The sequence below is a fragment of the Lithobates pipiens genome, unplaced genomic scaffold, assembly GCF_037356315.1.
Source record: "Lithobates pipiens isolate NorthernLeopardFrog02 unplaced genomic scaffold, aLitPip1_a1.2 Scaffold_16, whole genome shotgun sequence".
NCBI classification, from domain to species: Eukaryota; Metazoa; Chordata; class Amphibia; order Anura; family Ranidae; genus Lithobates; species Lithobates pipiens.
Genome location: NW_027507748.1, coordinates 99,133,905 through 99,152,350, shown reverse-complemented (window position 1 = coordinate 99,152,350; position 18,446 = coordinate 99,133,905). Strand labels below are relative to the sequence as shown.

The 18,446-nt window shown below is 41.5% G+C and overlaps 1 protein-coding gene across 1 annotated transcript in view; it reads left to right on the top strand.

Annotated features, from left to right (window-relative positions):
* The window catches only part of PROS1 (protein S), a 125,582-nt gene that overhangs the window by 63,949 nt on the left and 43,187 nt on the right, over positions 1–18,446 (top strand). The window contains exon 8 of the mRNA XM_077480168.1: positions 7,209–7,330. Coding sequence (XP_077336294.1) covers positions 7,209–7,330 — 122 coding nt within the window. The remainder of the gene's footprint in view (positions 1–7,208; positions 7,331–18,446) is intronic.

Here is an 18,446-nt window from a genome sequence, read left to right as displayed (position 1 = left end):
CCAACTGGAACTATTCACAATAGATAAGGACAACTCTCACTTGACCTCACCAGATTATCTGTTGAAGCGGACACATTGATTTAACCATACAGCCACATGTATGGAGTAATTAAAGAGGAACTGCAGCCTGCTCACATCATTTGTAATAAAAACATCTTTGCCATTCTGAAGCTTCCCCCCAACCACTTTGCATATTATTTTATATATACTGTGATTCTGTACTTGCCAAATATGCTGCAGAAATCTCCCTCCACTGAGTCTGGCTGCAGCCATTTTAACTGTGGGCAGCTGAAGCTGCTGCCTGTTCACTTCCTGGATTTACACAGACACACACCTCCAGTTCTGCAGCTCTCATTGGCCCTCTTATGACTGATCCTTACTTCCTTCCTGGCAAACTCTCACAGAATTGAGAGAGAAAGCTGTGCATGATGTCATAAGCCTAGGCTTTTTACCAGACAAGAAACAGGAAGTGGGCTGTATAAGGTGTTTACTGGCAGAAAAAAATAATGTACTATTTAAAGTTAAAACAACAAGGGTAGAAGATTTAATAGATGGAAAGATGAAAAAATTACTGAAGGTCCGCTTTAAGTCTTCTTGCTCTCACTAGCAGCAGACCTGATAAATTACTTTATCTACAGGACACTCTCTAGCATCTCTTTCACTGCACCTGTCCACTAAGGTTGAGCCGAACACCCCCTGGTTTGGTTCGCACCAGAGCTTGCGAACAGGCAAAAAATTTGGACGAACACCATTAAAGTCTAAGGGAAACGAACATGAAAAATCAAATGTGCTCATATTAAAGGCTGTATATGCAAGCTATTGCCATAAAAAGTGTTTGGGGGGCCCGGGTCCTGCCCCAGGGGACATGTATCAACTCAAAAAAATAAGTTTTAAAAACTGCGTTATTTTGGGAGCAGTGATTTTAGTAATGCTTAAAGTGAAACAATAAAAATTAAGTATTCTTTTAACCACTTGCCTACCAGGCACTAACACCCCCTTCCTGTCCAAGCCATTTTTCATCTTTCAGTACTGTCGCACTTTGAATGACAATTGCACGGTCATGTTACACTGTACCCAAACAAATTTTTTATAATTTTCTTCACACAAATAGAGTTTTCTTTTGGTGGTATTTAATCACTGCTGTTTTTTTTTTATTTTTTAGAAAAAAAAAAGACCAAACATTTTGGGAAAACATTTTTTTTAACTTTTTTTTGTCAGTAAATTTTGTAACAAAGTAATTTTTCACCTTCACTGATGTGCAATGATGAGCCGGCACCGATAGACACCCCCCAGGTATGATATTTAACTGCTTGCCGCCCACGCACTGTCAAATGACGGCAGGGCAGTGCAGCTCTTGTTCAGGGATGCTGTCATATATCGGCGAGACCCCGATCTGTGTAAAGAGCCACATCCGCGGCTCTTTAACCATGTGATCGGCTGTGTCCAATAACAGGTGGTCATATGTAAACACGGAGATCTTGCCCCCCTATGTGAATTGGTAATGGGTACATTATACCCCTACCATTTCACCCAAAAAAGTGTCAAAAATAGTAAAAATGACAAGAGACACTTTGGGACAAGTCCTTTATTACAAAATAAAAAAATAAAAATGTACCACAATGTAAATCCATCTCAGGCCCCCCCCCTCTGATGCCACGTGACGTCACAGGAAGGTGGGATCACCCGTTTACATCACCGAGTGGCCCTGCCCTCAGCTATATAACAGCTGTCATCGAGAAGAAGCGTTACTCGGCAGGAGCCTCCCATGGAAGCGGAGCTGTTGCAGGCTTTTTTTTTTCTTCAGTCCGTCAGGTGGTATGAGATGGATTTACATTGCGGGACATTTTTTTTTTTTTTTAATAAAGGACTTGTCACAAAGTATCTCTTGTTATTTTTACTATTTTTGACACTTTTTTGTCAAGTTACCAATTCACATGGGGGGCCAGGATCTGGGGGTCCCCATGTTGAAGGAGGCTTCCAGATTCCGATTAAGCACCTGCCCACAGACCCCCACAACCACTGAGCAAGAGTTGTGGGGATGAGGCCCTTATCCCCGGGATGTGTGTGGTTCTGGCAGGGGAGAGGAGACAGATCGTGTGTTCCTAGTATATAGGAACAATGATTGGTCTTCTCCCCCAGGCAGTCCCATCCCCCTACAGTTAGAACACATTGAGCGAACACATTTAACCCCTTGATTACCCCCTAGTGTTAACCCCTTCCCTACCAGTGCCATTTATACAGTAATCAGTGGCTATTTTTAGAGCTGATCGCTGTATAAATGTCAGTGGTCCCAAAAGAGTGTCAAAAGTGTTTGATCTGTCCTCTGCAATGTCGCAGTTTCGATAAAAATCACTGATCGCCGCCATTACTAGTAAAAAATAAATAAATAAAAATGCCATAAATCTATCCTCCATTTTGTATAACTTTTGCACAAATCAATATACGCTTATTGCAATTTTTTTAACAAAAATATGTAGAAGAATATATGTTTATTCTTAAATTTGGGATATTTATTATAGCAAAAAGTAAAAAATATTGTGTTTTTCTTTCAAAATTGAGCAAAAAATAAAAACCGCAGAGGTGATCAAATACCACCAAAGGAAAGCTCTATTTGTGGGAAAAAAAAGGTATAAATTTTGTTTGGGTACAGTGTCGCACGACCGCGCAATTGTTAGTTAAAGCAATGCAGTGGCCCGGTCAGGAAGAGGGTGAATTCTTCCGGGGCTGAAGTGGTTAAACAATATGGTAAGCTTAAAGTCTGTCTGTGTCTATTTTTTTCCTTGATAAACAGGCATGTTCAACACAGGTTGGTATGTCAAATGTCTTCAAAGAAATGTAATTTACCCTTTGTTAATGGTAAAGGCATATCAGTGTAACTGAGCAGTGTTTTACATAATTTCCCCCGAGCTCCTGCAGATTTGCTGTCAACCAAAAGGGTCTATTTCTTAGTAGCTACAGCATCAGGGTGACAACACTGTAATGATTGCACTGCACAAGGTAATATGTTGTTACCCTAAGGAAGTGCTTATTAATAATCAGGGCTTTTTTTCTCAAAGAATAGGTGCAGGAACTCCCCTCTCCCAAGTCACCCCTTGTCTCCGCCCTATAACCACCTCCAAGCACCATCCCCTGGTTTCACCCCATACCCACCTCCCAGTACCACCCCTTTTAGAGAAAACAGATACATATCATTTTGTGGTGCTTAGTAATCTGTATGGAATTTGGTAATTATAATAGGAACAGCAGTAAAATGTATCCCATGCAGCCAGAAACAATAGCCCCCCCCCCCCCCCACACCAAGTAAAAAAATTTTTTATTCAGTGAAGTGTATTTTTCCCCCAAAAAATTATGTTTGAAAGACCACTGCGCAAATACAGGTTGACATAAAATATTGCAACAATTGCTATTTTATTCCCTAGGATCTCTGCTAAAAAAAAAAAATATATATATATATATATATATATATATATATATATATATATATATATATATATATATACAGTGCCTTGCGAAAGTATTCGGCCCCCTTGAACTTTTCAACCTTTTGCCACATTTCAGGCTTCAAACAAAGATAAAAAATTTAAATTTTTTGTGAAGAATCACCAACAAGTGGGACACAATTGTGAAGTGGAACGAAATCTATTGGATATTTTAAACTTTTTTAGCAAATAAAAAACTGAAAAGTGGTGCGTGCAAAATTATTCGGCCCCCTTTACTTTCAGTGCAGCAAACTCACTCCAGAAGTTCAGCGAGGATCTCTGAATGATCCAATGTTGTCCTAAATGACTGATGGTGATAAATAGAATCCACCTGTGTGTAATCAAGTCTCTGTATAAATGCACCTGCTCTTTGATAGTCTCAGGGTTCTGTTGAAAGCACAGAGAGCATCATGAAGACCAAGGAACACACCAGGCAGGTCCGTTAAAGCCGGATTTGGGTACAAAAAGATTTCCCAAGCTTTAAACATCCCAAGGAGCACTGTGCAAGCGATCATTTTGAAATGGAAGAAGTATCAGACCACTGCAAATCTACCAAGACCTGGCCGTCCCTCTAAACTTTCAGCTCAGACAAGGAGAAGACTGATCAGAGATGCAGCCAAGAGGCCCATGATCACTCTGGATGAACTGCAGAGAACTACAGCTGAGGTGGGAGAGTCTGTCCATAGGACAACAATCAGTTGTACACTGCACAAATCTGCTCTTTATGGAAGAGTGGCAAGAAGAAAGCCATTTCTCAAAGATATCCATAAAAAGTCTCGTCTAAAGTTTGCCACAAGCCACCTGGGAGACACACCAAACATGTGGAAGAAGGTGCTCTGGTCAGATGAAACCAAAATCCAACTTTTTGCCCACAATGCAAAACGATATGTTTGGGGTAAAAGCAACACAGCTCATCACCCTCAACACACCATCCCCACTGTCAAACATGGTGGTGGCAGCATCATGGTTTGGGCCTGCTTTTCTTCAGCAGGGACAGGGAAGATGGTTAAAATTGAGGGGAAGATGGATGCAGCCAAATGCAGGACCATTCTGGATGAAAACCTGTTGGAGTCTGCAAAAGACCTGAAACTGGGACGGAGATTTATCTTCCAACAAGACAATGATCCCAAACATACAGCAAAATCTACAAAGGAATGGTTCACAAATAAACGTATCCAGGTGTTAGAATGGCCAAGTCAAAGTCCAGACCTGAATCCAATCGAGAATCTGTGGAAAGAGCTGAAAACTGCTGTTCACAAACGCTCTCCATCCAACCTCACTGAGCTCCAGCTGTTTTGCAAGGAAGAATGGGCAAGAATTTCAGTCTCTCGATGTGCAAAACTGATAGAGACACCCCAAGCGACTTGCAGCTGTAATCGCAGCAAAAGGTGGCTCTACAAAGTATTAACGCAAGGGGGCTGAATACTTTTGCACACCCCACTTTTCATTTTTTTATTAGTTAAAAAAGTTTCAAAAATCCAATAAATTTCGTTCCACTTCACAATTGTGTGATTCTTCACAAAAAATAAAAATGTTATATCTTTATGTTTGAAGCCTGAAATGTGGCAAAAGGTTGAAGAGTTCAAGGGGGCCGAATACTTTCGCAAGGCACTGTATATATATATAAAATGTTTGTTGGGGGTTCCAAGTAATTTTCCAGAAAAAAATACAGAAACAAGAAACAAGTCTCAGAAAAAGGTTTCATTTTTAAATGATTAAACTGCCCTCGTCTACACACAGAAGTTCATTCCTTTGATCTAAGAACAAAAAGTTACTAGCGTGACAATGTTGAGAAAATCTTGTCAGGCTGCACGTTTTTTTTCTTTTGACGGCTAAGTGAGCAGAGAACTCTATACACCTGTTACATGAATGAATCGGAAAATTCTGCATAGAGATCATGAGGGGAGGTTGAATTGAGATCACAATATTTGAACGATTAATCCTGCAGCTCTAGCAACAATAGATCCCCCAGCAACTGGCCGCGTTGGACTGCTCAGCACACCCCAGTACCCCTTGCCATTGCATACATTCAGTGCTGAAGGTGCCAGGAACTGCGTTCCCACTGAATAAAAGCCCTGCAAATAATAATGTAGAAAAAAAATGTAAAATAGATCAGTTTGATGTAAGTAATCGTATCAATTTGTGTTCATGATTTTAAAACCTTATTTATATTTGTAGTTTGTAATCATATGTTTTCAAGGGGGTGTCAACATTTGCCCAGTACATATGCAGGCTACTGTGCAGAACCTGCTATGGGGTTCTACGCCTTAGTTATGACGTACTAAGGGGTTAATTTGCTAAAAGAATATAAAGTGTTTACTTAGCCTTGTAAAAAGTCTGAATCTGTGTATACCTTGAATACACAACTGTGCATAGGAAATGAAAAGCACTGGCTTTTTACTTGCACATAATTGAGTGATTAAAATTAACACAGCTTCATATTATTCAGTAAGCTAATTGGGAATGCATTTTGCTAAATGAGTAATCTCTATTCCTTTAGTAAATCAATCCCTATGTAGCACTAACCCCCGAAGGAGCTGCTGGTTTGACCATTACCTTCTTTTCCTCAATTCACCTCTAGGGGTGTCCCGTGGTAGATGGCCCAGTAACTTGAGAGACTGACGATATATCCACATAAAGGGATTTTATTTGCAAAAAACATAAACAATGAACAGTCTCTTAAATCGGGATCAGAGGGTTAGAAAGAAAGTTCAGGTACTCTTAGTGTCAAAGTCCATAATGAAGAACTCGCTTACTTTGGCTGAATCCAGAGAATAGCCATTCACAACTGGATGTTCACTCAGGTTGGATAGTCCTTCTCTCACAAGGTCTAGCAGCCAACAAGGTGCTTAACTTCAGGAACAAGTCTCTGCCACAGACATTGTTGTAGAACATACAAGAATAAGTCTCTGCCACAGACGTTGTTGTAGAATACATAGGAAAACTAAACTTGTAGAACACTCGTGTGATACCTGGATCTTTCAGCCAGCTTGGCGATATCCAAGAGACCGGATTCACTTTGGTACTTCAGCTCTTCCAGGCTCTTGCTAAGAAACCAACCCGTACATGGTCTTCTTCTGAATAGTCTTCCCCTGGAATGCTATGAAGCTAATGGGTCTCTCCCAAACTGGAGACGGCACCCAAATACCTCAGAATCCTCCTTTAGTTTCCTTGCCTCTGGCTAGCTGGCCCCGAGACAACAAGTCGGGTGGATCCGCACCCCAGGCCATAGCCTTCCTGGGGGCTGGTTAGGAGGACCAGGACCATGAAGTCAGCACATCCTTCTGGCCCAGAACCCCGAACCACGTGACATCCACATCTTAAGTACCCTCTCCCAGAAAGCACAGCTAGAGCGCCACCCCCCACTGGGCAGGCTCTGAGAGAGAATAATCTTAAACCACCCAACCAGACTGTAGGTTCCATGCCTGCCAGAAGAGACAATGCCCCCTTGTGGCCAGGCTGAACATCCCATAGTCCAGTCAGACTCATGCTGAGGTCCAAATGAAGACAATTTCACCCAAACCAAACTGCAGTTCAGGTGTAACCTTAAATTTATAAAAACATAGCACGTGCCCTTCAGGAGCCGGCGCTACACCTATAATTCTCTATTTGAGGGAAGGGAATGTTCACTGGCTCCTCCTAAATTAGACTGAATGGCTCCTGAATTCTGCTATAACCTGTTCACTCCTACATAACTCACAAATATTTTTTTTGCACTTTATTTTGCAGATGTAGATGAATGTTCAGAGGACGTCTGCAGTCAAATGTGTGTTAACATGCCTGGAAGTTACAAATGTTACTGTGAAGGAAGAAAGAGGTTTAAGCTTGCGGGGGACAAGAAATCTTGTGATGTGAGTAAACTGTAATGATTCCTTTATTTTTTTCAGCTAAAACCAATAGGTTTTCCACTAAAGTAGAGATTCCAAAAATCAAATGCAGATGCAGATACAGGCATACCCCACTTTTAAAGAGGAAGTAAACCCTGATGAGTTTACTTCCTCTTTCATTCCCTGCAAAGGTAAAGTATAATGGACTACTATGCATCGCATAGTAGTCCATTATGTGTCACTTACCTGACACAGGAGCCAGCGAAGTCACCACTGTCCCCTGTAGTCCGGCGCATCCATCTTCTCGGTGGGTCACTCCCACGCATGTGCACAGTAGCCGCCACGCGCGGCACATCGCCGTTGACGGGTGCCGCGCTCAGTGCGCGGTGCCTGTCTTTCGGCAAATATCTCTTAAACCGTGTAGGTTTAGGAGATATTTCTTGGACCTACAGGTAAGCCTTAATCTAGGCTTACCTGTAGGTCAAAGTGTGTTGTAAGGATTTACAACCACTTTAAGTACACAATGGGGTTTATTTACTAAAGCTGAAAAGTGCAAAATCAGGCTCACTTCTGCATAGAAACCAATGAGCTTCCAGATTTTATTACCAAAGCGTAATTAAACAAGCTGGGGTTAGAAGCTTATTGGTTTCTATGCAGAAGTGAGGCTGATTTTACACTTTTCATCTTTAGTAAATAAACCCCATTGTGTACTTAAAAGTGGGGTATGCCTGTACTGAAGATTGTCTAGGTTTAGGTCCAAATCTCATCAATTATTATAAACATATTTTTATTGCCAGTTTTATTGTAACTATCACATCTAGAGACAGTGGGGTTGATTTGTTAAAAGCAAATAAGCTGTTTACTTTTCAATGGAATTTGCATTTTGCAAGAGATTTATTACTACTCAAATGCGGGTCAAATTCTGTTTTTTCTCTCAGCATAGGTTTTCTTTGCAGAATAACCAGGCTTGTTTAAAGTCCAAGTACAGAAAGAAACAGAACTCTTGAGATAGTAGGGTGTGGAAAAGCAGTTTTTGTGCTCACAAACAAAACATTTATATTTTACATCATTGAGTGTCATGTAGTTGAGCCCTGACGCGTTTCGACCAGCAAGTAAGTCCCTCGGGGTGGGCTTTCTTCCTTCCTGGGTGGACGGGGGCAAACATCAGAGACCTCTCGGATTCCCTAAGCGGCTCTTAGAATCCTGGGTGATAGGAATACCCATTCCACTCTTGAGTGGTAAATATACCATCATTGGCTCACCTAATGTTATCTACATTGACATGTTTTCTAACTCTGAATTCATGTAAATTCTTCCAGATCCACCTGTCCCCCTGAAGAGACCATATGCTGGTCGAAACGCGTCGGGGCTCAACTATTATATAATACTATAACAATGTGTAATTATACATGTTTGTTTTATTGGATTGTGGAATATGTAATGTGTATTCTCTGAACCAGATGATATAATGTACACATTGTATTGAACTATACTATGACATTGGACATTTTTTTATATACAACCATGACAAAGGTACTTGACTTTGCTATTCCGCTGCCAAAAAGCCCCATTGGGGAAATCCTTTCTTTTTTTGTACAATTTGTATTTAGGGGTGTGCAGCACTCTCCACTTTTCCTCTACGTGTCTTTTCTTTTCTGTTTTTGAGATCTCAGAATTAGACCACAAAGGTAGGCCTAATATAGTACAGTAGACTTCCCGGTTTCTCTCTCCTGGCCTTGTCCTTTATTATTGTTGCTGGCAAACCAGCTGCTGACAAGATCTATGCTTATAATCACTTTGGAAGAAATACCAACAAAGGACCAGTTTGTTTAAAATGGGGAGAATATCTGCACCAAAATGTGCAAAGTGCAGGCAAAAGGGAACAGATTTCCTCCATCTAATGTTGTATTGTAATAGCATAACAGGATGTTGGCAACAAGTTATTAGCAAATTGGTAAAAATTATAAATAGACCAGTCCCAGATAAACGATGGAAGTGTGCCTTTTGGGACGAGAGATGGCCTAGATACACCAAGATATTTTTGCAAGAAAGTGAGGGATGGAGACCAGTGCCCTACCGGTCCCAAAGGACAAAAAAATTGACTATCTCGGTACCAACTGGACAAAATACACATAAAATAAAATAAAGTTTTTTTATTAGGCATACAAGTTAAAGCAGGATATCCAAATACAAATAGCAACAAGATTTGTAATGTTCATATAGAGACGCTATTAAAATACAAACTTTCATTACATGAGAGTCACTAATCCTTAATCTCCTCCAATAAGCAGACAAAAGGCATAGTGGGTCCTCACAGGACGTGTACTCCTCTACATGTTTTGTGGAATTCTACCACTTCATCGGGAGGATACTATCTGAAATGAAGTAGCAAAATGTGCATAATCATAGTTAAAAAAAAGAATATAAACATAAAAAAATTACAAACAATAAATGGAGAAAATGGAAGCACTGATGCTTACCCATAGACCAACATATAGAGCCAAGGACAGGGCACCGCCAACGTTCCCCAGGGGCAGATATGGGGGTAATATACAGATGAGTGGATGAATCCTAAATGAGAAAGGAGAAACAAAAGTGGGGGGGGGGAGGAAAAAGGGGAGGATGAAGGAGAAAGAGAGGGAAAAGAGGAGGGGGTTGTGGGGAGAGGTGAGGTGGAGGGAAGGGGGGGAGAAAGGAAGAGAGAGCAAAGGAGGAGGGTAAAGGGGAAACAAGGAGGAACCAGAGAAGAGAAGAAGAAAAGGTGAAGGAACCAGGAAATGGATAAAGACAGGACAAAAAGGGGAAGAAAAAGGTAAGGGGAAAAAGAAAGGGGGAAAGGGGGAAAAAAGGGGGGGGGAGCAGAGAAGAGAAAGAGAAAAGGTAAAGGAACCAGGAAATGGATAAAAGACAGGAAAAAAGGGGAAGACAAAGGTAAGGGGAAAAAAGAAAGGGGGAAAGGGGGAGAGGAAGAAAGAAATAAGGAGGAGAGAAACAGGGGAATGGGGGGAGATTACCGATAAGGAAGAGAGAAAAACAACAAGTATCAATAGATATCCACTAGAAAACTAACCTTGGCTCCCCAGATCATATAGAACCGGGGGGGGGGGGGGGAGAGGTCATGCAGAGACAGTGCTGGTCCCCTATACATGGACCAGAAGCAAAGCAAGTAAAGCTCACCAGGCTTGAGGTGGGACTACAAGAGGTTGTATATGAATCTAAAAAATATGTAAAAACGGATTCACAATCAAATGAAAGGAAAGAAGCAGGGTCTAAAATATAATTCCGCTCGATAAACCCATACTGGGTAGTGACCGGAACTGTATGTGGCCTTAGCTTTTCTAGAGATCCAGTAAAAACAACGTCTACCCGAGACAGACATCTGCTGTAATGATAAGCAGGCAGCAGCCTGCTTATATAGTCCCCAACCATGCCCAACACCATCCGTCGACAGAGCATGACGTCATCAGGTCACCGAGTCTGACCCACCCGAATTGCACATGTGTGAAAAGTTGTGCATGCACACCCAGTTTGCGATAAAAGGGCATGATGGCCCAAACCGCGGCTTATGAGGTGAGGGGGTGGGCTAAAAGGGCCTAGAGTACTGTACCCCCACCAGGGAGATCACATATCCACCAAAAGGAGAGAAAGGGAGGTGCATCCCGTGCCGCAGCCCATGTGTGGCAGGTCTTAAAGTTGTGGTGCTCCAACTGTACCAAAAATAAAAGGTATCCTGCAGGTATAACAAAGCTGAATACATTCAGATAACAGAGTATAACCAAATGGGTATTGCTATACATAATATAAGAATAGAAAAATAGAAGAGCCCTCTATTCACCTGAAATGGATATATGTGCAGCATCGGGTAGGGCAAAATTGTTTGGAAAAATTGAACAAATCAACACCCCCACACTTAGTTAATGGGTAAAAGCCGTAAACCAGGTACTACCATATGAGAGAATAGTGTATGAACATAGGGGAAATGTGCAAAAATATTATAAAATCCGGGGGGCATGGATGGGTCGGATAACTGTTATCAAACTGTCCATTCTCCCATAGATTCTTTACCTCTTCAGAGTACTTCATATAACAGTTCCCTCATTCTTCTTACACATCCTCCAATGCAAAACCGTCCAATATATCTAGCATAAACTTAGACCACGCCCACCTAAACAAACTCTATATGCTCCCAAAATAAAAGGAGGACTTGGGGTACCAGATTTTACGAAATATTATTATGCAGCACATTTAGTTCAATTGACAAAATACCATGCCACTAAAGAAATACCTTTATGGGTAGCATTAGAATCAGTGGACTGTAATCCCCTTTCCACAGCAAATCTCCTCTGGCTTACCCTCACTCAACAGAAATCTATCACTAATCCCTACACCAAACATAGTCTCTCCATATGGGACAGGTTAAAAACTCAATTTGGTTTCCAATCTAAACAAAACCTTCTACTCTCTTCCCATCATAACCCTTCCTTCTATCCTGCCTGGTCCTCTCCAAATCTTTTTCAGCATGGACTAAAGCACGTCTGCTATCCACCAATTCTTTCAATCCTCAAATATAATACCGTTCCCAACTTTATGTGAGCAACATAATATACCACAAACAGAAACCTTCAGATACCTTAAAATTAAGAATTTTCTGACCCCATACAAACCAACAGTCACTACACCTCATAAATTTTCTATTTTTGAACAAAGCTGTATATCAGACCCACACAGAAGAGAACTGATTTCAGATTTATATGCCCAATTAATTTCATATACAACTTCCTCCCCTCCATCCTACACAGAAAAATGGGAGAATGATTTCCACCTCCATTTAGAGGAACAAGATTGGGCTCAAATCTGGCAAGAAACCAAATCAGCTACTCCTAATATTGTAGCCCTCGAGACTAATTAAAAAAGTCCTTTCTAGATGGTATTTAGTTCCAGCACGATAGCCAAATTCAGCCATCAATACCCTGCCAACTGCTTCAGAGGATGTACAACACTGGGCACACACACACACATTTGGTGGGAGTGCCCCATAGCCAACTCATTCTGGAAGAAAGTATTCAAAATTCTTTCAACAATATTTAATATTTCTTTAATGCCTGATCCAGCTGTAGCACTATTAAACTTTAAACCCCAAAACTTGAACCTTTGCCAATTTAAACTATTACTATTTATAACAACAGCAGCTAAACAATCCTTAGCTATACCACAAAATATTACTCTCTGGAAGGCTTTTTCTTTCTCCCCTTTCCTATTACTAACCTTCCCTTTTCCCTACCACTTTTTATAGTACAGATAGGGGTAGAAAATATGTTCACTTACTTTTTCAGGGAATACTAAGCCATATAGATGGACCTTGGCCCTGATTGTAGTTTATAAACCATTATTGTTTCATAATACATTATATTATTATTTGATCATTACCCCCTTCTAGCATTTAGTGTCCATAATTATACCTGACTATTGATATTATAATTGTAATTACATTTATATTTTGTATATTTTATTATTATTATTTTTTATGAATATTCTAACACAATACATTATTATATAATCTCTCATTATATAATATAATTTATCGTTATTTTACTAGCTCTTATTTACACAAGAAGTTGTATTGTATGCTTTGACTTTATCTTGTGAAACTTGTTTTTTACAATGCGGACTTATTGTAGTTTATTATAATCTATAAAGTAAAATTATTCAACAAGAAAAATCTGGGGGAAGTGGAATAAAAGCCCATTTAACTATTGATATAAATGAATGGTAAAATGATAAATATATGAGAATGGTATGTGAAAGTATTGTATAGAGTAGGTATTAGTTGGAAGAAATATTGTATGAACGTGAGAGATTGGATTGAGTTTTAATTATGGTGGAAGTGGAAGTTGAAACAAGGAAAGTAAATGTAAGAGGATATATGTAAATCATAAAGAATGCTAGATGGGATGTAACTTAACCACTTGAGACCCGCGCTATAGCCGAATGACGGCTACAGCGCGGATCTCCTTTTCCAGGACTACGTCTATTGACGTAGTCCCGTGCGCGCGCGGCGCGCTCTGTGATCGGTGAGTCTATGAGACTCGCGTGATCACCGATCCGTGCAAGGGGTTGATCCGACCCCTTATCACGTGATCAGCTGTCAGCCAATGACAGCTGATCATGTGATATAATGGAGCCGGTAATCGGCTATTATTCCTCCTCGCGCTGTCAGCGCGAGGAGAAAAAAAAAAGCCGATCACCAGCGGCCGTGATCGGGACATCAGTCCCGATTACGGCCAGCCCTGCTAGTGCCCACCTGCCCCCTGCCAGTGCCCACCTGCCAACTGCCAGTGTCACATTAATAAAAAGTAAGTGCCCCCCGTCAGTGCCACCCAGCAGTGCCCATAGTGCCACCCAGCAGTGCCCACAGTGCCACCCAGCAGTGCCCACAGTGCCACCCAGCAGTGCCACCCAGCAGTGCCCACAGTGCCACCCAGCAGTGCCCACAATCTGCTCAACAAAGGTGCTGCACCCCAGTGCCACATATCAGTGCCCATCAGTGCCGCCCATCAGTGCCCAGCAGTGCCGCCCATCAGTGCCCAGCAGTGCCACCTTTCAGAGCCACCTATCAGTGCCACCTATCAGTGCCCATCAGTCCCATCTATCAGTGGTACCTATCAGTGCCCATCCGTGCCACCCATCCATGCCACCCATCTGTGCCCCCCATCCGTGCCATCTTATCTGTGCCCATCTTTGCCCATCAGTGCCGCCTTATCTGTGCCCATTGGTGCCGCCTTATCTGTGCCTATTAGTGCCGCCTTAACTATGCCTATCAGTGCCCACCAGTGCAGCCTATCAGTGCCCACCAATGCAGCCTATCAGTGCCCACCAATGCAGCCCATCAGTGCCCACCAGTGCAGCCTATCAGTGCCGCCTCATCAGCGCACTTCAATGAAGGAGAAAAATGACCCGTTTGCAAAATTTTATAACAAACTATTAAACATGATTTTTTTTTTTGCATCTTTTTTTGTTTGTTTAGCAAAAAATAAAACTCCCAGCTGTAATTAAATACCACCAAAAGAAAGCTCTATTTGTGGGAAAAAAATGATAAAAATTTCATTTGGGTACAGTGTTGTATGCCCGCGCAATTGTCATTCATAGTGCATCAGCACTGAAAGCTGAAAATTGGTCTGGGACTGAGGGGGGTTTAAGTGCCCAGTAAGCAAGTGGTTAACATGTAAGAAAAAGTTGTAATTAACGTGTCAAAAGGGGAAAAAGTACAATTCACTTATATTCCATATACTGCATATTGCTTGCAATCTCAAGCCCTTATGAAGAGGGCAGTTATTGGACCCCCAAAACGTGTGGGATACTCTTTTGATTATCCACCTGACCTTTATTGGAATAAAGTTTTATCTGGAACTTTTAGCAGTAGTATGGTGATTCCATTTAGATTTTTGTTACATTTCCTTTATTCAGTTTGGTTTTTTGTTATATTTCCTTTATTATAACAGTCCAGAGAGTGATAATAATGTGCAAAGTGCAATGTGTGCAAAACGCAATGACGAGTTCAGAATCAGATGTCACCTTTCATCACTTTACAGCAGCAAGTATGATAACATTGGTAGCTGATATGGTTTAATGTCTTTGCTTTATGAAATCAACATGATAGGTAGATGAATAAAAAGGTGCGTCTGGAATGTTGATATGACAGAATGGCTTACACACTGCACTTATCGGTTCAATGCAATACAATCTACTGTGTATCACCCTTTCTGAAGTACAGAGGACAGGTGGACGGAATGGGCTAATAAGCTCCCTACTTCCTCTTCTCACACAACCTTCAGTAAAGTGTCATTGCAATGTGTCACCATGTATCAAATGTTCTCCCTGCCACAGCCAGTTAACATTTCCACCCAGCCATCCATTCCCTTATTTCTTGGACTAGAAAGCAAATTAGTAACATCATTTCCCAAGTAATGACCCAAACTACCAGGGGTCATTGACCACACTGCAAAGAAACACATAGCTGCAGGCCTTTGTCAATTATTGAGGTCTTCATGAGATGCTGAAGCTATTCATCTAAATAGAAGTCACAGCTACAGGTGTTATTTGGAGTGAGAAATGTAACAACAGGTTACTGAGGTGATATCTCAATTTGCTAGAGGTTCTAACCAAGTGATTGGTGGAGTGCAGACCGCATTGCCCGAGGTTGTTCAGTATTGCCAGCTGCTCAAACAAAGAGGTATGTTCATGAATCATTACGTGCTCCCTTAGTACCCTTATCTTTTGATTATAGTGCTTCTCATAGTGGAACTTAAACTAGGAATTTTTATTTATTTCAGACAGAATGGAGAAAGGTTTAAATCAGGGGTAGGTATCCTTAAAGATGTGGAGATCTAAAGATGTGGGTACCTTACTTACAGAATTAGGACCCGACAGAGGGGCTGCCTGTGCTCCCAGGTCTGTGGCTGTGTCCATAGCTTCTACCCCTTCAGCGTCTGCAATCTGAGCTCTGGACGCCATCTTGGCTTCCTCCATGGCTGATAGGCTGAATCCGGGCTGTCTGATAGGCTGATGGACATAGGGGAGTTCCCGGGCTTCTCCGGAGTCATTTGAGCCCTGGGAGAGGTGAGGGCGATCTGGCTGCTAGCTGCTATGGGGTTGGAAAGGCCGGAATGGGACAGAGCTCCAAGTCTAGGCATCCATCTCAGAAGCCCCGCGCATGCACCCTCCCACCTGATTTAAACATCGAATTGTCGCACTGACATGTTTCAATCACGTGAATTGCACGGCAATGATGGGTTTAAATCAGGTGGTGAGGCAACATATCGCTTCCTCACCACCTGTCATCTGCTGTGGGGTCCAAGGGGTTAAAGCCGGTGGTGAGAAAGCAACACAACACTGCCTGCTTTAACTCCTTGTTTGCTTTACTGCACAAGGTTGCAGGACACTTGCAGAGCGGCCTCATTCACTTGACTTAGTCATGCTTGACGGGGATGATAAAAACACTTTTTAACTATGGGGTTTTACCACCCCCAAACTGCAAATGTAAATGAACCTTTAATGTTCTAAGGCAGCTTTCACACTGATGTGCGGTGTTTACCTGCACCTAGGGTACAGGGCAGTGCATCTGCAACTTTTATGGGTTAACTGAGCTTTTCCATAGACTTCTATTATATCCTGAAGATGTATTGCAATTTCTTTAAGCACACCAAAACTCTTGCATTCAGAAAGTGCACCAAACCCGCAGGATATAATAGAAATCTATAGCTAAGCGCAGCAAACCCGCAGGAAATCTGCATGTACATTGAACTGCACCCGTGGTGCAGGTAAACTGCAGCACATCAGTGTGAAAGCAGCTCTATATTAATATGCCCAGTGTATTGCTTCATACTGACCTGAAGATACCTTCTTTTCTGCTGCTGGCACCACTCTGCAGACCACTAGCTGGGATAAAAGGTGGCATGCAGTTGGTATCCCTCTGCTTGGGACAGGAGCTAACACTACGGAGAAGACATCGGCTTATGTGACTCTTTCTTCCTACTACAGCTCCAAGTTTACAAGTAGTCCCCCTGCATTGCACTCTGTTGGATGCTCTGGAATGGTAGGTCAGCAAGCCCAGACCAAGTTCTACCAGTCACCTGTCCACGATCTACTTGCTGACCCCCGGTTTAAATCTTTGTAAGTCCCTCACAGGCTCACTTCCTGTCCAGGTGACAAATCGGGGTAAAGGGCAATTCCCTTAACATAACACAAATAACAACCCACCAAAGATTCTGCAAATTTAATACGACAAATATAATATACAAGCTGCCCAGTGCATACTGAGTTATAAGATATATGCATAATAAGCAGCTGGAAAACAAAATAGTATTGGTTTGTACTATGCTACCCTATAATATTTTAAAACAATAAGGGAAATTAAGACCTTTACTAAATAACTGTAATGGGAACATATCTTTGTAATGTTCCCATCAGGGATGTTCTAAGGGTCTAATTAACATCCAAATTACCCTGCAGATTCCCTGCTTCCATAACACCTTATATTGTGTTTTCCTAAAATAAGCCATTATAAAATAATGGTTTTGGTAACTGGTATTACATTTAGTTTTGGATGGGATCTTGGTCTCAAATCAATATAAAAATTTTTTTCAATGACAAAATAGATTTATTTTAACCTCTTCAGCTCTCACACCTGTAAACCCCTTATGACCAAAGCTATTTTTATGTTTCTGATATGAGTTTTTTTATTGAATGAAAACGTTGTCATTACTTAAAGTGGTTCTAAAGGGAGAAGGTTTTTTCTTTATCTTAATGCATTCTATACATTAAGATAAAAAAAAAAACTTCTGTGTGCAGCAGCCCCCATCAGCCCCCCCTAATACTTACCTGAGCTCCCTCTCGATTCAGTGATGTTGCACACGAGCCACAAAGTCAGGGGACTCTCCCTCCTGATTGGCTGAGACACAGCAGAGGAGCACCAATGGCTGCCACTGCTGTCAAAGTCAGTGAGCCAATGAGGAGAGAGAGGGGGCAGGGCCAAGACAAGGCTCCATGTCTGAATGGACACACATAGCAGCAGCTTGGCTCAGGTGCCCACGTAGCAAGCTTGCTGTGAGGACACTCAGCAGAGGGAAGGTCTAGGAGCACCCGCAATGGGACCCAAGAAAAGGAGGATCCAGGCTACTCTGTGTAAAACCACTGCACAGAGCAGGTAAGTATCACATGTTTGTTATTTTTAAACCAAAAAAATAAGACTTGATATCACTTTAAGATACACAGCCAGTATATTTATTTTGATGCATTTGCATTTCTTGCAAACATTTTTTAACTTTCTATGCAATTTATAGACAAAAAGTGTCAAAACTCACCTTTTTTTCTAAATTGATTAGTGTTAGAGCAAAAAAAAAACAAAAACTTCACACACAAGGCAAAAATTAATCCTCATGTTGCAGTATTATATATAACCACTGAATGCAAACCCATTAACATTAATAGGGCTGTGCTGCAACTGCATGTAATGGTTCAAAAACAGGCTGTGAGGAGGCGACATATTGCTTCCCAGCCACCTGTCAATCTCCCTCTGAAAAGGAAGATTGACAGGGCTGCTGCATATGCGAATGGGCTGAAAGGGTTAAAAAGGTGTTAAACA